A 27,648-nucleotide genomic window follows, 5' to 3' on the forward strand; every position below is an offset into this window, starting at 1 on the left:
ACAGCCACCTCAAACTCTTGGGCTCAAGCCATCCTCTGTCCTCAGCTTCCTGAGAAGTTAGAGCCACAGGCGCCTGCCACAGTACTCTGCTAATTTTTCTACTTTTAGTAGAGACGGGGTTTCACTTTGCTCAGGCTACTCTCGAACTCCTGAGCTCAAGCAATCCACCTGACTTGGTTTTCCAGAGTGCTAGGATTAGAGGTGCAAGCCTTTGCATGTGGATATTACTAAGTGAAAGAAAATGATAGGAAAAGGCTTCATATTGTACTATTCCAGCTATATGACAATTACGGAAAAGGAAAAACTATGAAGATAGTAAAAGATCAGCGGTTGTTTGGGGTTCTGTTGGAGGAGGGGATAATGAGCAAAGCACAGAGAACTTTTAGGACAGTAACATTATTCTGTGGTATTATAATGGTGGAGACGTGTCATTATACTTTTGTTAAAACCCATGAGTGAATCCCAATAAAAACTATGGACTTTGGGTAATAATGATGTGTTGATGTAGGTTAAGCAATTATAACACATGCACAACTTTGTTGAGGATGTTGAGAATGGGAAAGGCTGTACAGCCTTCAAAAACAGCTGTATTGATTTATAGAAAGCTCGAATTAATCAACAAAAAATGATCCAACAATCCTGTCTACCACTGAGCAAGAGATATGAACAGAACTTTCTCTGATGAAGACAGATGAATGGCTAACAAACATTTGAAATAATGCTCATCATCCCTGATTGTCAGGGAAATGCAAATCAAAACCACCCTGATATACTACTTAACCCCTGTGAGAATAGCCCACATCACAAATTCTCAAAGCTATAGATGCTGATGTGGATGTGGAGAGAAGGGAACACTTTTACACTGTTGGTAAGTGTCTTTTTCTTAAATTAAAAAGCTGGAAAACTGTCTAGTTACATTTCTTCCCCCCCCCAAAAAAAAGCCCGAGTGGATAGTAACTGAGTGTCTAGGCAATATATATAAAGCTAAGGGAATTAGAAATTTTTTTTTAAAAGTCCTCAGATCCAATTAAGGGAGCCCTGCTACACACGAGCTAATCACTACTAGTGGTCCTCCTTGACTCCAGGAGGCTGGAAGACATCCTAATAACCCCACTCAGAACGTTGACTTCAAGTAGTCTTTTTCCACTTTCCAACTCATAAGTTAATATTGTGCTAATTCTATTTCAGACTACTTTTTTCAAGTTGTTTTATGTACAATGCCAACTTTTAAAAAATCACTAACATTAACTGGACAATAAATGAAGCCAAAATCACTTTGCAAAAAGAAGGGAAAGCCCAAAATCTCACTTTCTTTTTTTTTTTTCATGTCACACAGGTAATATGCCCACGTCGTGACAAGACTTGTGGGAGGCACATCTCACCCATGTGCATGAAAACCCAATCATCATGCTTATGAACTACGAAAGGATCCAAAATGTCACTTTCTATGCATCACCCAGTGTTCGGTTTTATTCAGAGTAAAGAAAAGGGAAATTTTTGATCTTGTGAGAAGAAAACCAGCCATAGGTTTGGTATCTGTACTTAAAGTACACAGGCAATGAAAACAAATTCTGCTCATACGATGGATCTGCCGCTTCATTTGTCTACTGCGTTTCCAATATTAATGGTAATAAACAGACCAGGGCAGCTAGTTTTTGAAGCAATCCTTACAGTGTTGTAGTGTCAGGCACAACCTTTCACTTCGCTTCACACTGGTTCTCTCTGCACACCTGAGCTTCCTCTCCTTAGGTAATGTCATTTTTGACGTGAAGGTCTTGTGAATCTCCTTGTTTTCTCCTTGATCATACTGGCCATAGCCTTGCATGTAACAATAAGCAAAAATTTGATGTCTAAATAGTTGGTAGCCAGAATAAGTTCAAAAAGCATTCCTTGGTCAATTTTCAGGAATTCTTGATCCAATACAGGGATATCGTCTTCACTTTTCATCATTCTCCTTGTCCTCGGGAGGACGGTCATCCTCTGTCATCTCCTTCATCATTCATTCCCAAACCTGCCTTTTAGGAATACCTGGATAGCTTTCACACCCTTTGTTAGTGACCACGCCATACTTCTTTATTCAACAGGTACTTAATGAACAGAGACTTCCAATATGGTCTTGATAGTCACAGACTATAGAGCAATTTCCATATCAACTTCAAATATCTCCCCATTAGACTCTGCGACTTAATGGAAGGCATAGTATTTGCTCTGAAAGGACGACCAGCCAGAGGCTGATGAGAGCTGGGAGGTGTCAGCACAGTAAGAGAAAGGCAGAGGACAAGGCTACCGCCTGAACTCAAGAGTCCAACATTCTGCAGAGTAAACATTCCCCTTTCCCCATTTACATCTATCTGTATCATGTTTGGGACACTTTGGAGGTGATTTGTGGAGTAGGAAACTTGTGGAAAACTATAGTCATTTCATTATCACAAATGACCTACCCTGGCATCAATCTCCAGACACGCTAAAATAGACTGCCAGATTTAGCAAATAAAAACACAGGGCTAAATTTTAATTTTAAACAAATAATATATTTTAAAAAATATAAGCATGTCCCCCAAATTGCATTTATTTTGTAATTTATCATGCTAAAAATGTATTCATTCAATTTAATGCAGCATAGTACACTAAAAATTACTCTGTACTAAAAACAATTATTCATCATTTATCTGAAATGCAAATTTTACTAGGCATCCTCTATTTTATCTGGCAATCCTATGCTGAGGCATTTTAGTAGCAATGTCTTTCTCTCCTATTAGAATTTAAGTCCCTTTATGACAGGGATAAAGTAATTCATATTAAAGCAGTGCATGACACACAACAAACACACAACAGAAACGTGCTGAATAAATGAATGAATGTAAAGGATAAATTTTTAAGGACCTCAAATTTGTTCTCTCCATGAAAATTCTTAACTTTGAAATTTTTGTCAAATCCTCAATCAAGTAATGATTATCTACCTCCAGAAACACTCTTTACCTTTGTAGGTCCAATTAATATAATCATTTCTTTTATAGTTGTTTAAAACTTTTATATAAATGGCAAATTATGCTTATTGAGAGTGATAATACTTTCAGAGTTTGGGTTTATATGCGAGTTTGAATTTACAAAATACTCCGTGGTGGTACGTAGATGAGAAGAGAAGGGATCTAGTTCACCAAGTTAGCGCTTTAGACTGATGTGCTGTCTCTGTCTCTCCGCCTCTTTCTTTCTTTCTCTCTACACACACACACACACACTCAGATTCTGAATAAAGGCATGTAGTGTCACAAGTTTATAACTTTAACTCACAATATCTGATGCATATTTACCAGCTAACACGTCTCAGAAATGTTCATCACCCCAACACAATCATAAAATATGAAGTTTTCCTTTCTCTCATACCTGGGCTGATTCAGTGACCTATTTTCCAAAAATCGCAACCTCCCACTCCGTCATCACCCCTGAGAACTATCACAACCACATCAGCTGGTCCTTCAGGTCTATTTTCCATAGCTGTCACTCAGTCTCATAAAACTGGTTACTATCCTGTTCCTCATACAAACCTCAATAGCAACATGACTCCTCCCTCAAGGTAACTTTCCTGACTGCCCAGACAAATGATAGTAATCTTAATTATGAGAAACAAATTAGCAAAAACTATAGATTCACATTCCCATTTACTGGAGAAACTTTTTTTTTTTCAAAAGTGCTATTTTGGGGGATCTAACTCAAAAGAATGACTAGTGATGTGAATTTCTGGCCCACTAAGAAAAGAGTTAAGAGTGATGGTCAGTCATTGTTCCTGTTGGATTATTCTTGCAGGCTAGTGTGGTATCCTGGATAACTGGGACCTCTTAGAACACCACACACTCCTCTAAGCAAATCTACCTTCCTCTAATAGTTAAAGTTCTTGTAAGTTTCTTTTGTGATTCTCCCCTTGCCTTGTATTTCAGGTATGTGCTGCTACATTTTATCTAACCACACTCAATCGGCTCAAATTTAATTCTTGTAGGGTTTTGTAAAAAAATAACATAGGACATCTGTTTCTTTCACTCTTATCTCCACTGCCTTTGACGTCCATTTTTTTTTTCCTGCTAGTCCTTCTTGTGTATCACAGATCTCTAGGAAACCTTCCCTTTCTACTCCAGTCAACATTAAATAAACACCTCTGAACTCTCAGCGCATTTCCAGTTTACAATATGTTCACCTCCATTTTCCTCTTGTGTGAAAACTCAGGAGAGTAACTGTCAATCCCTTTATAATCCCTGACACATTTCTATTTCTATTCACAGGAAGACTAAAATCAAGGATCAACTTATTAATATTGGCATGTGTTCCTTAATAATCCCTAAATAGTTTCAAAATCTGTTACTAGACAACTATAATTATAACCAGCAAACTGCACGGTTAGGTAAATGTTCAGAGGCTGTGGATATGAGTGAGAACTGGTAGTAACACTTGAAATACTTTTATAACCCAGTTTTGTATGCATGAAGTTTCCTTTCAATTTTTTAAAGCTAGAATATTATTTTTTGAAACAGGGTACGGGAATACACTGTACAGGTGCCTACATGAAATTGTTACTAAGAATACCCAGGATAATTCTAGAACTTGACTTTTCTGTGCCTTAGATGGGACTCCTAAAAGGCTCCATAGTGGGCCTCATATAAGAAGGAAAATGTACTAATAGCTACATACAGAGTATGTTATAAACGAAAATCTCACGAATTTTCCAGGGTGGGTATAGGCAGGCTCTTGCGGAATGAAAGCATTACATTATCATTGTTTCCTTGAGGGGTCGAGTGGTTTAACAAACATTTAGGAAACACCGATTTTTTTTTTTTGCCATTGTACTAGGAGCTGGAATTATATGTTATTTTATACTCTTCAATCAAGCAAGTAAAGAATATTGCCGTGCACTTGGGTAGTTCTGTCCTCAGGACCACCGCAGTGGTGAAAGTTCCCCCACGCAGCTGTGCACAGCAGGACAGTTTGGGGTCTAGGGAAGGGGCAGGATGGGACTGGTCATGATCAGGGCTGGGGATGTTTGGAGTCAACTGCCTCAAAGGGAATGGGGTCTACTGGTTTGGTTATTTGGAAAAACAAAAGAAAAGGAGAGGAGAACCCCGCGAACTCGTGAGCCCCCACCACTCTCTGCTCGGACCCACTACGCGTCCTCAGGGAGGACGACAATTAAATGAAAAACACTCCCGGGTCAACCTCTGGCTGTGCGTGACAATGGCGAGGGGCGAACGGCCTTCTTTTCTCTTCCAAAGTGATGCAGAGACATTTTCTCAGGGAAGATTCTAAACCCCAGCGGGTTCCACTAACTCCAGGGCAGCTAAACCACTAGCAGGAGACAGAGGGAGGAGCGTCGGTATGTGAACTGCTACGCTGGGACCCGGAGGCCGAGCGACAGCCGCGCCCCTGCACCCCCCGCGCGACCCCGGGGCCGCCGCGCGCTCCCCGCCGCGCGGTCCTGCGTCGGGGCCCCGCACCCCTCACCCCCCCAGCCCCGGCGCCGCGGCGCGCACAGCCCGGCCGGAGCGCGCGCCCGGCACTCGGCGCGCTCAGAAGGCGGCCGCGGCAGCCGGCGAGGCAGACAACTCCGCGCGCCGCAGACCGGCGCCTCGGCTGCAGGCTGCCCGGCTCCCGCCCCGCGCGCGTCCCCTCGATCGCTCTCAGTCGCTCTCGTGCTTCTCCCTTCTCACTCCTCTCTTTCTCTCACCACACGCACACACACGCTCGCGATCTCACCTCTCTACAACTGGAGGATTAAAGAAGAGCATTTCCTTGGCGCCCCCTCTCTCCACCCTGAGAAGCCGAGGAGCCGCGCAGCCGGGGCCCCGGACCTCTGGAAATGCCCCTCCTACGGCGCTTCCTCGCCTGCGTCCAGCTGCTGTGTGTTTGCCGCCTGGGTGAGTGACCGGGCCGCGGTGGGGTTTCACCCCGGGATCGGTGGGGCGCGGGTGGGGGATCTCCGCGGATTCGCTACTTGCTGCCGCCGCCGCCGCCATCTAACAAGGAGGAAAGAGGGACGGTCACCTCGGTTCGCACGGCTCCTACGGTGTCGGTAGTGGCGCGGGATGTCAACTGTGTGGGAAATTCGCGCCTCCTCCCCACCTCGCGGGGTCGCCACCCTCCCTCTGCCCGCGGGGTCGCGCGGTCCGGACGCTGGGAGAGACGAGCTGGGTTGCTGGGTCCCTGCTTTCTTCTCTTTTGCAAAGTGTGGAAATGGCCTTGTAGATGTACAGACCGAAGATAAATAAATGTTACGAAATGCAACTGTGGTGTGGGGCTACATACTGTACTGGATTGCTGCTGTTCGTTTTCATGCTACAGGTATCATGGGCTTAAGTGAAAACACGTGCCCGGTACACACACACACACACACACACACACACACACACACACACCCTTGAAAGGTAGTAACAGGAACAAGCACCAACCTGACTTTTCAGTGTTTTTTAGTACTTTGAATTTAGTCACATTCAAGTCCGGGCAGTTACTTAAAAAAAAAAAAAAAACAAGTTCAGTCAGAACCTACCTGCACACTGCCACTGCCGCCGAAGTCACAGGAGCTGCGGGTCCATCTGTTTACTCATGGATTCATCTTTCATCCACCACTGTCCAGGCTGCACGGTAAAAACTGAACTTGCATTCTGGAATTGCCAGTTTGAGCATATACCTGGGGTGCAGATTCAAGTTTTCCTATCATCTTCCAGAAGAATTATAAGATTGGATTTTTGCATTTTATTTTTTTCCTTTATGAAGCTTTTCCATAAGGGTGGACTATAGTAGATTTCTGTAACCTGAAAGTTACATAACGTTGTGCCTCAGTTTGTTAGTACATACATTTAACTCTTTTCAATCAGATGAGCCCAAGTTTTAAATTTTAGATGGCTCAGAAGAGAATACATGTTGAATCTACATTTTCGTCCAATAGATGGTGCTGCTTTTGGCAAAGTAACATTTACAAGCAGAAAATCGTTTTCAAGCTCTAACTAATGAAACTTACATTGCAAATATGGTCATAATTGCCCACAGCCCCACTATATGCAGGAACGTGGTTTAAATTCTAAAAGCTTTATGAAAGTGCTCAGGGATGGTGTGATACACACACAGTTGGCGGCATCTTTGGTACGGGCTGACTCCAAAACCTCCCAGCTGATTCTGGGGATGGGAAGACATTTTCGAAAAGTGCTGTAGCCATCAAACATACACCTGTTGAATTTACACTTCTGTTATGGGTCTATTTTATCAACAAAGCCAGGTCATCTTGGTACTTTTAACAATTATTTAAGTAAGTCTTACATTAGTAGGGAAGGAAACCAGAGAATTTTGCTTTGAATGTCATGAAAGCCACAGTTGCCAGAGTACCCTGTGAATCTTTTTCTTTTAAAATATTGAGATAATATTCACATATTATGCAATTCATCTTTTTAAGTGTACATTTCAGTGGTTTTTAGTATATTCATAAAACTGTGCTGCCATTACCATTATATTACTCTAAAACATTTAAATTACCCCCCCCCAAAATGACCCCTTGCTCATTAATAGGCATTTCCCATTCCCATGACCCCAGGCTTCTAGCAAGTTTGTGTCTATAAATTTGCCTATTGTGGACATTTTACAGAAATAGAATCATGCAACATGTGTTTTTTCCTTTGGCATAACATGGCTCATCCATGTGATGGGATTTATCCGTACTTCATCACTGTTTGTGGCTGAGTGATATTCCATTAAATGAATATACCACTTTTGCAAAGGTTTTTCCCAGTAAAGCATTATTTTTAGCCTTTTAACTGGAAATTTTCTTTAACTTTTTGATAATATAAAATGTAAGCATAAATAATTGAATTTATTGTTTAAGACTATCACAAGTTTATGTAACAATTTGAATTTAATACCGTAATGAAACTCAAACTGTGTTGTGGATTTTTTGTTTGTTTTATTTTGTCTTCAGACCTGAAGGGAACTTGCTTTTGTATCACTTACCATTTTGACAAAGCTCTTTTCCTTTTACATTCTTGCCAACAGGCTGATATAGAGCCACTGGCAACTTCAGATGGCAGGAATGTCTTGATTTGGGGGTAGCATAATTTGAATAGCTGAGGCACATTATCTACAGATGAAAATTTCTGCCTCCACTTTAACTATTTTTCCCTCAAAACCAATTTCGGTGTTTTTGAATGTGTTTATTCCTCATTTTATGTCCTTGGGACGTGACATGTACAATAGGTTGTCATAATGTCATATGTCTGCCCACCAACTGACATTCACTGTACAAGATGACAGCTCAATACAACTTGAGCATTAAGCTGCGGCTCTCACCATTTCCCAGGCGTCAGTTGTAGAGTTCACTTAGGTGTTCTTTAGTAGCAATTCAGAAAGTCTTAGAGATCAGGATCACATCACTTTCTGAGCCCAAAATGTCCTGATGTTTTGAACCAGGAATATAGACCAATTGCTTCTTTCAAATATCCCTCCAAACAGAAAATTTATCCATGTATATGGACTTTAATCTTTTCTTGCCAGACACTGAACAGGTATATCTGATGGGGAAAACTGCAGAGGCTTTACTGTAAGGAGGCTTAACTTTGAGTCATAGAGGAGAGGTAGGTGTTTTAAGAGCTTTTAAGGAATAGCTTCTTCCAATCAATGAGAACTTAGGATCTTTCAATTAAGAGAGTTACAGCACTTCAAGATACACAAAGTTCAAATGTGTAAGTATTAAATATGTAATGAATCAGATGCTGAACTTTTTAGTCATGTCTTACTGCTTTAAGGTCTACATTAACTACAAATTACACCAAACTACTTTTCAATCATTCATTTCTTAATTTATCCTGGCTATGAAGTCAGTGGAATTCAGTTATGTTGTGACTGAGTTTGGTCTGTTTGTCCTCTAAAAACAAATTGCAGCCTCAAATAGAAAATATTCATGCTTTTCTTCCCAAATAATAACATTCTCCATTCAGAAAATTAATTACCTTGATTTGTAGGGTAGCAGTTTTCTTTATTTCGTTTCTCTCCCCTTTTTATGCAGATTGTGGTTGTTTGCACTCAGGGAAGTTTGCCAGGATACATCATTTCATTGATGAATTCATTTCTGCTCTCATGTCTGCACTAGAGATTTAAGATCTTGCTTAAAATTTCATGTGTGGGAATTTTGCTTCTGGCAAAAATTCAGGTTTTTCTGGAAGCATAATCTGCATTTCCCCATTCCCTTTACTTTAAGAAGATTTAAGTAATGTCTGACCAGCAATTTGCCAACCGGCAATTTGCCCACTGCTCAGACTATAGCATGGAAATTGAACTCCCTCAGTCAGGACCAGAGGACCTCAAAAGAAGGACTCGATTAGCGGCGCCTGTGGCTCAGTTGGTAAGGCGCCGGCCCCATGTATTGAGGGTGACGGGTTCAGACCCAGCCCCGGCCAAACTGCAACCAAAAAATAGCCGGGCGTTGTGGCAGGCGCCTGTAGTCCCAGCTACTTGGGAGGCTGAGGCAAGAGAATCGCTTAAGCCCAGGAGTTGGAGGTTGCCATGAGCTGTGTGAGGCCACAGCACTCTACCAAGGGCCATAAAGTGAGACTCTGTCTCTACAAAAAAAAAAAAAAAAAAAAAAAAGGACTCGATTAAGACGATGTTCTTGTGTTTTATTTCTAGGTACCATCAACACACGTGTTTATTACCAAGATTTTATTACATCTTCTGATTTCATTTTCCCCCAAACGCTTTGGTGTCATTGTTTTCATTTTATACCTTTTACACATCAGGAAACATGGGTTCAGAGAAGTCCAATAACCTACCTAACATTGCACAGGCTGTTTCAGCCTATATGTTCTTTCTGACTCCTGATACAGAGGCTTTTCGTTTTATTCCCAGGAGATCAGTTTGGAGTTTGCTAGTTTCCTTCTATGGGATGTGATGGTACATTTCAGAATCTCATGTGTTTTCTTTCAATCCCCTTCATAATTTTTTCCATATACTCCCATATTACCTTTTTGTTCTTTAAAAAAAAGTTTGTAACACACCTTTCCTACTTATACTCTCTTGGAAGTTTCAACAAATGCACAGGGTCATGTAGCGACCATTGTTATCCAGATATGGAACAGTTCCATCCATACCTACTTGAGCTGCTCATTCATAAAATTTTTAGACGAGTGCCTGACTTGTCTTAGACAATATGTTAGACACTAATAATTCAGCAGTGTTCTGACACTCATCTTGTTCAATCCAGTTAATCTGAATCTGTCCCACAATGAAAACCTTTAAATCTCACTTTTAAGATATTTTATTCATCACAACTAGTTGAGAATAGCAGTCTTTTCCAAACATCTCTTAATGTGTTGAATATGTTAACTCTCAAATATGTTAAAATGCTTTCCACTCCATCAAGAATGCCAAAGGTAAAATCAGAGCCAACTTCATCGTAATTTAAATTGTATTTAACTTTTATTGTCTTATTGGAAGCAATTCCATGCAGGAACTGCAGGTTACAAATGAAAATTGTGCTTTTGCGTATTTTTGCAATTCTTCAGAGACAAGTGTAATATACCCCATAGCCATTAAAAAATGTGTATCATATTGCTCAATCCTAAAACATTTCTATTGTGGAGCTGTGCTGATACCATAGCCACTAGGCAGATGTGACTATTAAATTTAAAATGTTTTAAAATAAAATAAAATAATTTACTTCCTCATTCATATCAAACCCATTTCAAGTGCTCAGTAGTCTATGTGGCTAGTGGCAACCACATGGGACATTACAAATATAGAACAGTTCCAACAGCACAGTTTACTGGGCAGCGCTGTTTTATGGCAACAGCAGCAATAAAGTTATTAAAGTCATGATTGCTGGTACTTGTGAGAAGTTGTCAACTCAAGTGGAAAAATTTCTTAGTTGCTAAAATTATTTAAAGTGTTGATGCATGTGGGTTATTTGTGACTCATTTCATTATCCATACAAACATCGTAGAAATACTTCGGTGGCCCTTGGTAGAACATCATAGGTGAAGATAGTTTAAATGGCTACTTTGTGGCATTTATAGGCTAAAGTTGAATGGAAGGAGAGAAATTAACTCCTGGTTTGGGAGTGAGTGCTCTGTTCCCACAGCACATTTTCCATAATTTGTTCTAGCATCCACTATATTGTTTTGCAATTTACTTGTCTCCTCTCCTAGACTTAGCTCCTTGAGGGCAAAAACTATACTTTATTCATCCTTGCATTCTCAGACATAGCACATGTAGTAGGTGCTTCATAAATCTTTAATGCATAAGGTTGTAGAAAGATTGTACCATTAAGCTTCTTAGAAAAAAAATAGCTTTTTGTTGTTGAAGGTGGAAAATTTCCATTGATCTTTATTTAATTCTGATCTGAATCTAAGAATAAGGTCAGCATTGACCTTGACCTGTCCATCTTTAATGTCACTTGTGTTACTAGAATTTCATTTTCATTGATTCTCCCAGAAATACAGATACAAACACCACCTCACTCCAGACACTATATATGTGTGCAAAATAAATCTCCTGTGATTGATACTGTGTGGATAGTTGGAAGTACAGTCTTACGTGAGCATTCAATTCAACATGAGTTGGCATCAATAAGTCTTAGATATCTCACAGCTGACTAGGGCACCAAGTCACTGAATGTACCTCTGTGTGTGTACTGCTTGTATATTGGGGAGGAAAAGGCATTGGGGTGCTGAGAAATGAACTATCTTGATCCTTTGAAGATTATACTCTTTTCATTCAGTCAAATACTATCATATGGGATTAAATTTTCTCTAGTCAAGCTGGTCACAAAGATAGTGGCTCAAGACAGAAAACCAGGCAAATGATGGGAAGCCCAGCTAATCATGTGGCTATTTGTGCTTTTGGAGTTTGTCTGTAGTTTTGTCAGTAATCCCAGATGATGTGCTGCCCCCAGCTTAGCCCTGCACACAGCAAATGTTCAGCAAATATTTGAATTTGTTGAATTCAAATGCAATGGGGCACAAGATGAGGTAGAACTCACTAGAGTCAAAAGCAGAAAAAAGGGAACTTACTCTTTTGTTGCTATTTTGTTTTATTTTCTTCTCTCCTCTCTCCCTCCCTTCTTTTCTTTATTTATTGCTATTTCCTTCTCACATTCACTTATTTTGAGCATGAATTTATGATATATAATACACATAAGTTTTCTCCTCATCTTGATGAACAGTTTGATAGGATTGGTACTATTTGACACCATTAGTTAAAAATATTTTTACTTTGTTAATATAATTCAGGAGTCTTTATAGTTAACAGCATTTTAAATATGAATTAACAGATGTTTCTGCCTACACTATCCAGTGTGTTGAAATGGGCCAGTTGTTCTTTTCTTTTTTTATCCTTCAGAATTTGTTCACAGATATCAAAGTAAACTCAGTTATTCCAAGTTCCTGGTTAATGTGAACTTTCTCATTGTATTCAATAAGCATGAGTCAATTTATGTACACACAAAAAAAGATATTTTTACAAGTTCCTTTGCAAATAAGTCCTTATATATTTAAAAAGAATAAGATATTAATAACTAGGAAAGAAAGATTTCCTGTTAAAATATTTATAACAATGGGTACACTACAGGTCCACTCTTGGAGAATCATTCTATTCTCTCTCTCTCTGCTTTACCCTTTAGCACTTTTCAGTAATTTTTCTACTCTTTCCCTGTCCCTGACTGAGCTGCTTACTTCTTAAATCCTAAAGCTCTAACATATTTACCTAAAGAGGGGCCTTGATATGGGTTTGTCCAAGGGTCCTCAAACTTTTTAAACAGGGGGCCAGTTCACTGTCCCTCAGATCGTTGGAGGGCCGGACTATAGTTAAAAAAAAAAAACAAAAAACTATGAACAAATTCCTATGCACACTGCACATATCTTATTTTGAAGTAAAAAAAAAACAAAACGGGAACAAATACAATCACACTGCCTCATGTGGCCTGTGGTCCGCAGTTTGATGACCCCTGCATAAATGCAGTACCTTAGTAGGAATAAAAGCAAATATTGCTTTTCAGAATGATCTCTTTAAGCAGAGATCATAGTCACAACTAGAATCCTGATCACATGATTAGAAAATGCTGGCCTAGAAGGAACTTCATAGACTTTCTCATGGTTTTCAATCATATTGTCATCAGATTAAAAATTATTTCCTTAAACAAACTTTTATCCACTTACCTTCTGACAGTTTCTTGAATTAGATTTGTAAAGGTTGTGTCTCAGATGCCACAAAGAATTGTACAGAATTGCAATTTGCTCCTTGAGGAGCATGTGCGATATTGTCATGTTTATATTTCACTGGACAATAAGGTTGATAACCATTTATCTAGGGCAGCATTTCACATTCATGGCTGCCTTCTGGACTTATCTGTCCCCTCTAAAATTCATATGTTGAAGTCCTGACCACTTTGCTGTTATTCGAAGGTAATTAAAGTCATGAGGGCTGACCCATCATGAATGGGATTAGTGCCTAGATGAGAAGAGGAAGATAGCAGACCTGTCTTTTGCTAAAACACGTAAGGGCACAGGAAGAAGTCAGGTGCCTGAAAGCCAAAAGGAGACCCCTCAGGAGGAATCAGACCTGCTGGCCTTCTGATCAGGAATGTCCCAGGCTCCAGATGTGTGAGAAATAAATTCCCACTGTTTCAGCCCAGTCTATAGTATTTGTTTATATCAGCCAGGGCTAACTAATGCAACTGGGGAACTTTTAAACCACACTGAAGCCGAGGCATCACATTAAGTGCTTTATAATGTGTGAATGCTGAGCCCAAACGTGGACATTTTCCTAACACTCCCTAGGCGATGGCAGATTGCGGCCAGGGAGTCAAGCGGCATATCTAGGCCAACCTTTTAATACTGCTAATCTTAGTTCAGTTTTCTTAAGGAAGAGAGATTGATGAGTCCTAAACAAACCTAGTACCACAGGACAAAGGTCCTGGATATCTTCCCATCTCTTTCTCCTCTTCTTAAGACAGTTTCAGTTTCAGAGTAACCCTAGAAGGAGGAGTATGGACTACAGTGGTTGACCTCATAGTCTTTACAAGCCAGAGGAGCGTCAGGAGGGCAGAGAGTCTTGGAGATGATCCAAAGATTCAAGTCTGTCGGCAGGTGGGAAGATGAACAAACCAGCCTCTGAGATGGGGGTCCTAAGTGACATTTGTACCAGCACACAAGACATAATCATCTTCCATTTTGCCAACAATACTATTCTTGCTGTTCCCTATTCTTCTTTATTTTTTTTCCACACATAATTTATTAGACCCAGGCTTATTGTTTTCTGTTATGAAACAGATAAAAGATTTGGCTATATTTTTTTTCATTTCAGCTATTTATTGTGTGTGCGTTTTACCATAATATTTTCTTTATTTTTCATGTTTAAGCTATTTCTTTTTACTATATTTGAAAAGCACTAATACCTCCTTTTAAAATTAATATAACCTTGTCTAGATGTTCCAAATTACTACTTTAACATACTTAATAGTCAATAGTGATGACACAAGTACAGAGAAATTCAGCGCATCTTTATCAAACATATTCTTAGTGATAAATATTCCTCTAGGGAGCTTATTCCTGTAGTCATCTGCCAAACCTTCACAATATAGAAATATGTACATATAAGTAGTTCTCATGCATGTCAGAATTTGTGGACTATGGGCATGGGAGTTGTACAGGGATATATTCATTCTTAAATTCACTTCTAGAAAGATTTCTAGGAGGAGATTGAGTTGGATATAGACCCTACAGAATGGATAGATGAGGCTTCATTGGTCACCAGGGAACAAAGAGCATCAAGGGAAAATGGTTGCTAACAGCAAAGCAGAGAAGGAGCGTGAGACTATGGTGTTTGGGGGGCAGGAAACAATCAGGAGGGATTTTTAACCATGGGAAGTTTCAAGTAGTAGGTAGAATTTGCAATGGCTGATTGAAGGTTTTGGAATTTGAAATCTATTCATTACACCCGTGGTCCACAACCCCCAGGTGTGGGTCAGCACTGGTCTGTGGCCTGTTAGGAACCAGCAGGAAGGAGCCTTCACTGCAGGAGGTGAGGGGAGGGTGGGGGAGTGAAGTGTCATCTGTATTTACAGCCACTCGCCATTACTCACTGATTCTTTTTATGTTGAGTTGTATCATTATCTCTTTGTATATTACAGTGTGATAAAAACAGAAATGAAGTGTACAATAAGCGCAATGCATTTGAATCATTCTGAAACCATTCTCCCCATCCTCGGTCCATGGAAAAGGTGTCTTCCAATGAAACTGGTGCTAGTGTCAAAAATGTTGGAGACTGCTGCATTACACAATGGAAAGCTACAGAAGGGTTTGGAGTAGGGAAATGACTTGAGTAGATCTCTTCATTTTGGGAAGATCACTCAGGTATCGGAGTATGGGGTAGATTGAAGCAGTATGAGATATGGAATCAGGAAGCTTGGTTAAAAGGCTGTTACAGTGTAGTCACAGTGGAAAGCTGATAGATTATTTGGAATATAATGATAGCATCCCCTTGTATAGTATTTTAACGTTTAACAAGCACTTTCTCATACATGACTCCACTTTTTTTTTTTTTTTTGGCTGGGGCTGGGTTTGAACCCGCCACCTCCGGCATATGGGACCGGTGCCCTACTCCTTGAGCCACAGGCGCCGCCCACATGACTCCACTTGATATAAATGTCCTTGGTATCATGGATAGGACGTAGTGCCATTTTCTGGAGTCAGGCAGTGGTGATCCTCAAGGAAGTATCTTCCCCAGGAAGGTAAAGATTCAGCGTGGAACAGGTAGAAATCAGAGAAATATTCAGAAAGGAAAAGTGAAGACAACAATACCCCAAATTCCACAGAAGCTGATAATATGGAGAGAAGAAGAAAACTCGAGGATTGTAGCTTAAAGCCTGCTTCCTTATTGATTGGTGGAATTCTAAATTTGTTATAACAAGACATAGGAATTGAAACTAGACATTTTCTCCGAACAGATTAACTCAGTGCCTGGAGAAGCAATAAGAGGAAATAGTGTGGCTCAAAATGATCTATTTTGGTTGAGGTCATAGTCATAACGTAACCAAAGCAGACAAACATTTTTTAAAAGGATAGACTTGAGCATATTTATAGTTTTAGGCCAATTTTGTCAAGCGCTCATCTCGAAATTATTTACTATATTCCACCTTTGAAACCCTCGTCATTGTCCTTGTTACAGTGAACACATGTATGATTGTGACATTTCAGCCAGAATTCTGCCAGGGACACAGGCTTTCTAAATATCCACAAAGTCAGCTTGCTTGAAGGCTGTCATATTTGTTTGGCATAAACTAGTATTTTTTTCAAATTGCTTGCAACTTGCATTTTACATAAAAAATAGTGTAGTAGAAAGTCATCCATAGATAAGTCTTCTCAGAATTTGGTTTTAAATTGATTTTAGATATTTTTTCCCTTTTAATTCATGAAACATACAATAGAATTTTGTTATCGGCTATGTCTGTATTAAGATACATGAAGTGTTAAGTTAAGGGACCATTTCCTTTGGGAAAAAGAGAAGGTGACAGCTGTTAAGGACTAAAATGTAAGCATATTTTTTTCCTTATGTAATGAAAAAATACATTGTTCTGTATGAGTTGGATGCAAGACTTTTATCTACATGAAAAATATGACTAAATGGAATGGATTATTCATTAGAAGAGTTTGGTTATACTGAAGTTTCTTTTGATAGCTTCCAAAGTAGGGAAATGACATGTTAAATATGTTTATGTATGTTATGTATTAAACACATATTTTTATGTTTATATATGCATTTAAATATACACATATATAAATAAGGCTATATATATATTTTTTCTTGCTGCTCAAAACTGATATTGGTTTATTGTGAATATTTGATGATTATATCATTTAGGAAAATTATTAAGTTTAATTGTAGCACATATCTTACGTACTTTGAGCCTGACTTTCCTGCCTCCAACCTAAAGACATGACATCAAAAGTCACATCTTCATCTGAATTTAATAGTTACTATGCACTCTACACTGTGTTTGGACTTTAATAAATACTTTTGTCTTTGAGGAGTTAATCTCGTTATGGATATAGAATGTACAGAAAACCTTGGTGGGGCCATATGAGAAAAGGAAATAAAATCAATGCTAGAGTGTTTGGATCAGATTTTAAGTCAATGGAAATTCAGAAAAAAAGAAAGGCAAAATAACTATGTGGATTTTTTTTTAAAGTCTCTATGATGATATAAGCAGCACTTCTTTTGGGGCATAGAACATTTGCAGTTTCATTCAGTATCATAAGCTCACTTTCACCCTTTTTGCTATATTCAAGAAACAAAAGGATATGCCTCTGTTAGTCATTTAGATTATTTACATAAGGAAAAGCTTAAATGAAGAAGTTAGCTGGGTTTTGCATCATTGCTCTGAAAGGCATTTGGTGCTCCTCATTATTCCACCCTACCACATTCAAAATAATTGTATAATTAGGAAAATATGTTAGCAAAATGCGTATGTTAAAACCCTCTTCTTTTATGTTCTGTTCAATCCTTATACTGAAAAAATGTCACATAATTTCTACAGTTAAGTCTATGCCAACTTGGGGCTTAATTTTTGGTGGCGGAAGCTGCTATTTTGTGAGGAAGGTAAGGTTTTGGTGCCAACACTTCAAAGAATGATTGGTATGCATCTGACTTTTGGCTAAACTGAAGAATTTTGAATATAGATGGCAAAACTGTCTGCAGAATTAATTTCTGTGAAGGAAACATAAATATGAAATCACTTCTAATTAGTGGCTAGTGCATGTTGCCCTTGCCCTTAAATCCTTTCAGGTATAACACTCCGGGGCACTATCTGTCTCATAAGAAAATTTCAATCATGTGCTGTCTTACCTGTGATTCCAACTGATTTTCTTCTTAACCTTTGATTACTTTTTAACTATTCAGTATTCTTGGCAGAAAAACAGATGTACACAGCACATCTTGTATTACTCCATGAATTATTCAACATTTTATACCAATCCTTCTCCCCCAAACAGCAAAATACCCATAAGAGGGCATTCTCATTTCCCTTCTGGAGGGAGCTTTTAAAGATGTCCTCTTTTTATTCATATTTTAAAATTAGAATTCTATAGCATCTATTAATTTGTGGAAAAATCCTTTCAGTTTCCATAAGTATAACAAGAGGTTAAGTTGTATTAGACCTGCTGGCATTCAGGTAAGTGAAGATGAAATATTTAGCCAGATAAGCCTCTTTATTATTGATAATGGCAAATAACCTGCTGTGAGGCAGGTTGGTTCTTCCTCTGGCAGAAAAAAGGGCACCTTCGCGCAGTGAGTTTTTAGTTATAAACATGAAAAATGCTGGCATCTTAAATGTGAGGTTTTGAGACTATCAGACACAGTCTGCTGGAGATTGGGTGATTGCACTACTGGGGAAATCTCGCTGAAAATAGGTCACCAAGAAAAGATTGATATTGACTATTTTGTGTGGGAGTAATTATACTTGATTGTTTCATTTTGTTTACAATCCAGTATTCCAGACTACGCTGTTTAAATAAGAAAATATTAATATGTGTATATAGATAGTATAATCAATTGTATTTAGGATTTGTGGAATGGAGTTTAAGTTCCCACTAATTCTCACAAGGTCCTTAAATGTTATTCAATAATAATGAATGAAAAGTTTTTTCATATTATATATGTTCTCCTTCATTCCCCTGAAAATCCTAAATACACATAATAATTGATCAAAATATAGCAGAAACTCCCAATGTATTATATAAAGCACACACACACACACACACACACATCCATGGAAATAGCAGCCAACCCATTTACTATCCACCTAGGGAATCCTCACCAGTCTGCTCTCTTCCCCAAATGTACGTAGTTCAACAAATAACTTTTTAGTTATTACTTAACTCTACATAAATTATTCCTTATCCATGGTCAAAAATAAAAGCTTTTTGCAAGTTTGTAGCAGTCGATATTAGAATGCCCTAAGGAGAAGGACTTTGCTTTTATATAGTATGTTTCTGTAATTCTCAGAAAGGAGTTCTTTTTTAATTGACTTCAGTAATGAAACACAACATAGGTATCCTAGGGTCCCCATCCATGGAAACCTTTGTGAAAATGGTGCATGGGGTTTGTGTTTTTTCTACTCATCACTGGTTAGGACCCAGTTGTTCATGTAACTTTTGATGTCATATCGTGCCCTTATCAGGGCATGCTGAGTACATCAAAACTTGAACTCAGGCTACCTGTCCAACTTTACTTACACCAACACACGTGGGTACCTTCTCTTTGGCTCAAACTTTTCCTCTGTCTGCGGTGGCTTTTGGCCTCATTCAGGCATTGCTAGTTGTCCTCTACCTTCTCTGTGAAACCTCTAACAGATCACTGTTCCCTCCCAGAGGAAGGGAAGCATCATCTCATCCACAATGGCAGAGCACTCACCTTGTACTTTCTTGCTCATACAGGATGTGCTCAATAAATACTTATGCCATAAATAAGTGAAATTCCTTCCAAATCACAATCAATTTAAAAACAGCAAATGCAGTGGGATCTACCCAATCAAATGTTAAATGTTGCCACCACCAACTCATTCAACATATTCTTTAGTGGAGTAAGAAACTCTAGCATTTGGAATTAGAATTCAGTTCACCCTCAGATTCACTCAGTCCCTCTAATTTAAAAAAAAAAAAAAGCTAAAAGTAGGTCAATTGAATCACATTCTCATTTCAACAAGTCCAAGTGTCTATATAGATTTTGAACTAGACTGGCACACGATCATGAACAGTTTCCTAAAGGCTTTTCCTTTTGGCATTCAGAATTTTAAGAAAGAAAATTAAGTGATTGGAATAGAGTACAATAGTGAATACAGAAGAAGGGAAGAAAGATGACCGTGGCCAAAAACACTAGAGAAAGAGAACTATAAGTTTCTTTATTTTAAGCAGCGGTGGGAGAATCTACTTTTTGGCCTGCACAGCGGATGCACCATTGCTGTGGGTAAGTTTCCCCTATGTTTCCTGTCAAGCCAGGATTTTAATGAAACAAAAAGATACCGGATCTGTCTTACTAACACCTCCTCATCCCTCCAACATCCCAGCCAGTGCCAGCCAAAGCATTTCTCTCAGTTCCTTTAATCCCTTGTGACCAAGAACAAGATCTGAGATATGTTATATCCCGTTTGATTCAAACCTGGAGAAAGCCCTGTCTGCTTTACAGACACTATTTACCTGTTGCTGTCAATAGCTGTATCATCAACATTTTATCATGGATTGAGTGCTTTAAAAATTTTAAGCAGCATGAACAATTTGGAGAGTAAAGGTTGTTTTATCCTTGAAAAATAGAGCCACTGTTGCTGATATTTCAGAGTTTTAAAACTTGAGAATATCAGGGAATGCTCTGCCCTGCTTGAGGAAGTTTGAGGGATATTCTGAAACTATGTATTTTATGTCAAACTTCAGAGTTTTTCCTCTTTGGTTTTCTGAAATTGTTTACATTATCCAATGAAAAAGCCTGAATAAGACATGTAAACCACTGAGATTATGAATAAATAAATTGATAAAAATAAAAGTCTACCAAGGTGGGAAAAATGTTTACATAAATACTTTAGAAGCTGGTGTTCTGTTCAGAAACAATAGCTTAGTTATGAGACTAATAGATTGATGAAAATTATTTGCACAGATTTCTGTGAAGAACAATAAGAAAACTCAATTCAGAAAAACTTGTTCTGATTAGAATAAGATAAAGAAACCACTAAAATACATAACCACTTACACTTAAAAATAGTCAATTTTTAACTTAATATGATTAGTTAGACATGTACTGAATAATAGGTAATGTAAGAAATTATTTTAAGGCCATGTGCAATGGCTCAAACCTAGAATCCTAGCACTCTGGGAGGCTGAGGTGGGAGGATTGCTTGAGCTTAGAAGTTGGAGAGCAGCCTGAGGAAAAGCAAGATCCTGTCTCTACCAAAGATAGAAAAAATTAGCTGTGCATGATGGCATATGCCTGTAGTCCAAGCTACTTGGGAAGCTAAGGCAGGAGGATCTCTTGAGCCCAGGAGTTTGAGGTTTCAGTGAATTATGATGACACCACAGCAGGGCACTCTACCTAGGCCAACAGAGAAAGACTATGGCTCTAAAAAAAAATAAAAGAACAACCACCACCACCACCACAAAAAAAAAAAAAAGAAAAGAAATTATTTTGAAATGTTTTTTTGTTAATATGCCCATGACAAAATATAATCATTATAATTTAAGAGATACATAATTAAGAGAAAACAAGACATCTCAGGAAAATAATTATGGTGCTCAGGTATTTAATTAAGAGATACCGAGAAAGAGATTGCTTATTGAAATAAACACTGACACTTGATAGAAAATTAGCTAGTTTATTAAAAGTTTAATAACTATCATTTTATTATACAATAGCTAGAAGCAACAGTATTTCATCTAATGAAGAATTGGCAAATAGCTATAAGCAATGATTAAGATTTCTGTCAGATTTAATTTGGGTAAATCAGGTTTTAAAACACAATTACATAGAGAATGAATTAAATTATTGACATTTTAAAATTATGAGCACAGAAAGGAATTGGGTAGATTTAACATTAATTTTTAAGGGATGGATATTTTCATTATGCTTTTAAAAGGCTTTAATTTTTTTAATTATTTAAAATGAGGTCTGAGAAATATGAGAAGCCTTTGCACAAAACCGCCATTATAGTCAGTCCTTTGGAGGCAAGATTAGTTATAAAACTATGTGTAAGTTATGCTTTTGGAAAAAGATTTTGTGGGCTCTGAAATTTTTGATAAGAAATTATCTTCTGTGCAAAAGCAGAAGGAGATATAAAATATTAGGGAATGTAAACCAATGTACCATGAATCACTTTAGAAGATCTTCCCGCCACCCAGAAGCAAGGCTTTGTGTGAATGCTTAGAGCTAACTCTCTGACAGAATTTTTTTTTTTTAGCACTATTCCATTCATAATTAAGGCATGGGTGTTAATTATTAGCTTCACATATGATACTATAAATTAATCAGTAAATGTGCTTAAAATAATGAGTGTTTCTTAACATACTGTTGCTTCTATGGTTTAAAAAAAAGATTCTTCTCTTGACTTCTGCCACTTTTCTCTCTTCTGCTTACTGCTAAACTTTTAAGAAGAGCTTTTTATACTTTACTGTTTCCATATGCTGTCCTGCCATTTACTTTTGAAACTACTGTAAACAAATTCTGCTTCCACAGCTCCAAAAACCTGTCCTTATCAATCTCGCCAGCTCCCTTGAAATTGCTGTACCTGGTAGTCCGTGTTTGGGTCTTCATTTTATTGACCTATGAACAGCTTTTGAGAGTTTTCACTTTGGGATTCTAGGGATGCTCTGTTCACTTGACTCCCACAGCACTGTGCTCCCCCCGATTTCCCTGCTGTCTTGCTGGCCTCATGCACTGTACTTGAATGGCTTTCTTGATCTCTTTTGCTGGTTCCGTCTCCTCTTCCCAACTTGTAAACACTGGAGTCCCTGAGACCCATTCCTCTGTTTTCTGTCCACACTACTGATGTGATTTATGTTTGGCCCCTCCAAATCCCATGTTGAAATTTGATCCTCAGTGTTCTGTGTGGAGCCTAGTGGGAGTGGGGAGTGTTTGGGTCATGAATGCAGTTTCCTTATGAATGGCTTGGTGCCCTCCCTGAAATAATGAGTTCTCACTCATATTAGTTTGTGGATTTCTGGTTGTCAAAAAGAGCCTGGCCCCCCTTCTTCCCTCCTGCTCCTTCCTTCATTGTGTGACACCCTGGTGTGGTTAGAAGCTTCCTAAAGCCCAGCAGAAGATGCCAGCACCATGCTTCTTGGTGAGAGTGCAGAACTGGGAGCGGAATTAACCTCTTTTCTTTATAACTTACCTAGGCTCAGATTTGTTTATAGAAATGCAAAACAGACTCACACAGCTACAGGCATGGTTATCTCATCCCCACATTCTCTACATCAATGACTTTCAAATTTAGATCTCTAGACCAGAACTCCTACCTGAACTCCATGGAGGAGCCCATTGAGGAATTTAACACATGCTCACACCTGTTGTCTTCAAACTTGATCTGCTGATCTTGCTCCCATGATAGCTCCTAACCTCTACCATCTTCCTTATTTTAATAAATATCAGTGCACATAGTTGCTCAAGACAAAGACCTTGGAGCTTCCTTTAATTCCTCTCTCGCACAACCTACGTTTGATCTTCATTTGCAAATGTCAGTTTATCTTCTGGATTTTGATCTCTATCCACTGCCACTACTTATCCAAGTTTCCATAATTCCTTACTTGGATTATCGTGCTGCTTTTCCAACTTGTCTCCCTGCTTTGCTGCACAAATCAACCAGGGTTCAAATGTAAGTTGGATTGTTAGGTCTGTCTGGATGTTCCCTGGTCCCCTGGTTCCTAGTGTCAAGAACAAATACTGGTACTGAGTCAAGCTGATGATGGAGTGATCACAGATACAGAACAATCACACACACAACATTTATTGCAAAGCAGAAGTAAGTCTCAGAGGGAGGAATGGGTAATTCTCCATGTGTGGAGGAAGACCCTGAAGTCAGAGCACACTCTGTCTTTTATATGCTCACTAGTTTGTCCCGCCATTCTCTTGTTAGTATTGGTTGCCATTTCCCCGCCTTTGGGGTGATTGATTACATAAAGATTATGTAACAGATTATGTAGCAGATAGGGTTATATAACAGTTTCCTTACTATGCATGCATCCTCCTAGAATCTTTCATGAAAACTCCACTCTCGCTATGCTAATTAGATGTTAATGAGCCCCAAATCAGTTAACAGTCGCTTGAACTCCTAACTGTGTGTGTTCCTACTAGGGAACAATTGCTAGCTGCAATTTGGTTCCTAGCTACAGTTTGGTTCCTGCCCTTTGCCCTTAGCCACTGCCTTGCAACCTGTTTACCCTCTGCCACACCTAACAAGATCATGTCACTCTCCAATTTGCTGCTTCACTTAAAGTAAAAGCCAAAATCCTACAGTGTTCATCAGGCCCTGGATATTCTGGCCCTGTATTACTTCTCTGATGGTCTCCCTGCTCATGCTCCCCTCACCCCTCCCTTTGGGCCGCACTGGCCTCCTCGCTGCCCCTGAATCACCCAGGCGCATTCTTATGGTCTTTGTTCTTGCAGTTCTTTCCATCAGAAATGCCCTTCTTTTATAATTCTTCGTGACTACTTCCTCACCTTCTTTGGTTTTTGCTCAATGTTACCTTTTCACTGAGGACTTTCCTGAGTATTGTATTCTGGTATTATTATCACCTCCCTCCTCAAATGCTCCCTATCTCCCTCTTTCCAGCCTTCATGACAGAGGGGGAAATCCTATTTCTAAAAACTAAATAAATAAATAAATAATTATCAATGAAATGTGAAAGACCAGATCCTTTAGATATCGAGGCAAATTAAAATAAAAATGGAAGTTTGGTTTGTCTTCTTTTCCCCTCCTTGATAGATTTCTGTCCCATCCTCCCAGATTCTTGTTTTTCTCCTTCTGCACCTTATCTGGCACCTCCCCTTGCCAGATGCTCTTAGGCTGCCTATTTAGCCATTCTGTCTCTTTTCCCGATCAGAATTCAATTTTCCTATCTTGACTATTTAGTTACATTTTTCTTTATTGATTATCTGATCAATATAATTCATGTTGGACTTTGTCAAGTATTAATAAGGGCATATACATATTTTAAAAGAGGAGCACATTAACATCAATGACTCTGGAATTGATATAATACTGAGTAGAATTTTAAAAATATTTTTGTTTTTATAAAACACGTAACGTGCAATCTACCTTCCTTAAATTTTAAAGGTACAGTACAGTATTGTTAACTTTGAAAAGAACATCTCGGGAACTTTTTCATCTTGTGTAACTGAAACTCTATACTCATGAAACAACTTCCCATTTCTCCCGACCCCCAGCCCTAAAAACTACTGTTCTGTTCTCTCCTAACAGTTTACCTTCTTTACATACCACAGCATAGTTCATAACAGCCAAGATACTTTAATCTGTTTTTCCTCCACTGGCAATTTGTCTTAATATCTAGGTCGGCAGTGGGTTTATTTAATAATAAACATTGCCTGTATGAAGAGAGAGACCAGCTTGCTTAATATTTTCATTATTAATAACAATCATTTCTTGAGATATTTGTGGCACCAGACACTTTGTATTTGTGTTCTTGTGTAATCTCCATAGTGCTATGACTGATATTATTGTTGTTTTTCTTATTACTTTTCGTCTTCTAACTTTCTTAAAGTCACAACTGGAAAATGGTGGCAGAATTAGGATTTGAATCTAAGCCTGCTGATTCCAAAGCTGCTGCTTTTACCCTCTACTCATAATAGTGGTAAAAATTAGAGCTTGGAATAAGTTTGACATAAGATTATCTTAACATAAACATCTCTAAGAACTAATCACTCTATGGGAAAAAAAGTGTAACATCCTTTCTTCAAAACCAAAACCTCAGGTGTTTTCCATGCACACCTTTGCTAACAGAGTAACTCCTGCCGTGATACTTTGAGAAGCATGGACATTCGATCTCATTCTTCTGCCTCCCTTCATAAAGTCTTCTGTCCCCACAGCCCTGGCATTCAGCTGTGCCTGGCTAGTTAGTCTGTCTTCTCTGTCTCTATCATGTTTACCCCCATAAGTTCATCTTCACTTTCTTCACCAAGATAGAAACCCAAGCCAGAGTCTTCCTGCCCATATCACAGCATTTTCTACCCTGAGCTATGCACAGCAGCATTCTCTGCCTCTTTCCCAAATAGTATACTGTGAATATGTTTGCTGCTCCATGGGCAAAAAAAGAAAATGATCAAGACACAGTGATTGTAGTGGTCAGAAAGACAAAGGAACAGCATGTTATATAAGGCAAAGTTATCCATTCATGATCTCGTTACTCTCAGTCATTCAACTAGAGCTTTGAAGCATGTGTAATTTTTTCCAAAAAGGTTTTAGGTGGTATCATAATGGATCCAATCGTTAGTATAAATTTTAAAATAGAAAAACATTTTTTTAGTGAAGTAGGAAATCCTATATTCATCTTACTGTTGTACCACTCAGGGGTATGTTTAAATACTAGAGCAGCAGAAGTAATACCTGAAATTGTGTACACAGAGGTAGGGCATGCCTTGCTGTTAAAACAGAACAATACCAGGACTCACTAAATTCCCTTCAGAGAAGATCTCTTTTCACTTTGGAAGAATTTGATGGATTTTCTCATGTTCTTTGCATGGTGGTTAGTTTAAAAGAATTCAAAAAGAGCAAGACATAGATCCATAGTGGATCAGAAGGTGGCTGTGCTGTGAAAGGAATTTCTTGGAAATTTTATCTTCCGTTTTGGTTAGCTATGATATAAACTTAATAGGTATTGTCTCTGGTATGTTCAAATTGTATTTTCTAGAGGATGAAAAACACAAGTTTGCTGTCAACCCTTAGTGTTTTTCTTTTAAATAACATTTTTCTTCCCTGTCAGAATACCGCCAAATTCATTTCTGTTACTACACTTCCTTTGGATAGGTGAGGGAATGATCTTGAATGTGTTTCTTTTGAGGAAACTGAGATGTCTGCTCAAGAAGTGCTGCTGAATGCTCCTAGATAACCAAACAAGGTAAAATCTACTCTAAGAATAAGTACATTTTGCTAGCAAGAGAGGTGTTTCATATCCTTAAAATCTACCAAAAAGTTCAGAGGAGCTCTTAGTAAGTATTTGAGGTTAATTAGCTTCAGGGGAAAAACTAATGCAGAGTATATACTTAAGAAGTAAAAGAGGGTTATGGAGTAGAATCGCTAATGGTGGCATGCAGGAGGAATTAAAATGAGGTGACACTGGAGAAAGAACTCAGCAAGTCCAATCTAATAATTCTGTTCATTCATTCATTATCATAAAACCTCAGATTATTGCTGTAATTAAAATTATCTTAAATAAATATTGGCCCTCATTCCTTGTTCTCCCTCTCTCAGCTTGGGTTAACATGCAAGTCCCAGAATAGTTAAAATCTCTCAGCATCAGAAGTCCTTCCATACTAGTGGCTGTCATTGGACTGAAACTGTAGTGATGTGAACATATCTCTATCTTCTTCTTTTCCTTTTCAAAGCCTGTTAGGGGTTATAGTTTACATCAATTACATTTATTTTCAGTCATGACTCACAAATGTCTTTACTTGCTCCTACTTGAGGACATTTATGGTTTCCAGGTCTCTCAAGTACATTATCAGCATCTTTCTTCATTATATTCATAATATTTTACACGTTACACTCTGGTTATATGGAAGATAAATTCTTCTAACTATACAAGTTCATATTTTGTTTTAGTTATTGGAAGGTTTTATCTTTGAAGTTACTGAAAATTCATGTTTTATTTAAATAGAGTGATTTTTCAGGTGTTTTATCTAGTTTCTTTCAGACTGTCTGTCTTCTGAGGAAGCTTGGATGCTGGAGCTCTTGGGAGTTAGAGCCGAGCATAGAGAGGATGTGGACTTGGGAGAAAGGAATAACCATGCTTGACCTGGGGAAAGGGCCAGAGCTGATGGGAAGGCTCTACAGTTCTGTGCAGATCAGGCCAAGGCTGTGCAGCAGCTTTTAACTGGAGCTGGACAGCTCTTCCAAGATAGTATTGCATGGTGTACATG

At 38.6% G+C, this 27,648-nt stretch overlaps 1 protein-coding gene, 1 non-coding gene and 1 pseudogene across 5 annotated transcripts in view; 1 reads left to right on the top strand and 2 right to left on the bottom strand.

Moving 5' to 3' along the window:
- Positions 1-1,326: 1,326 nt before the first annotated feature.
- LOC128560652 (small nucleolar RNA U13) lies at positions 1,327-1,430 on the bottom strand. Its single transcript, XR_008373121.1, has one exon. It is a non-coding gene; the product is annotated as a small nucleolar RNA U13 (small nucleolar RNA).
- Positions 1,431-1,697: 267 nt separating this feature from the next.
- Positions 1,698-2,198, bottom strand: LOC128598665 (S-phase kinase-associated protein 1-like; annotated as a pseudogene).
- Positions 2,199-5,536: 3,338 nt separating this feature from the next.
- PTPRZ1 (protein tyrosine phosphatase receptor type Z1) overlaps positions 5,537-27,648 on the top strand; it is a 197,352-nt gene continuing 175,240 nt past the window's right edge. For 2 of the 4 annotated variants that reach the window (XM_053609318.1, XM_053609319.1), the window contains exon 1: positions 5,537-5,900. In XM_053609318.1, the coding sequence (XP_053465293.1) occupies positions 5,843-5,900 (58 nt within the window). In that variant the 5' untranslated portion in view covers positions 5,537-5,842. The remainder of the gene's footprint in view (positions 5,901-27,648) is intronic. The other 2 variants (XM_053609321.1, XM_053609322.1) reach the window with 1 other exon arrangement.

The sequence above is a fragment of the Nycticebus coucang genome, chromosome 11, assembly GCF_027406575.1.
Source record: "Nycticebus coucang isolate mNycCou1 chromosome 11, mNycCou1.pri, whole genome shotgun sequence".
Lineage (NCBI taxonomy): Eukaryota > Metazoa > Chordata > Mammalia > Primates > Lorisidae > Nycticebus > Nycticebus coucang.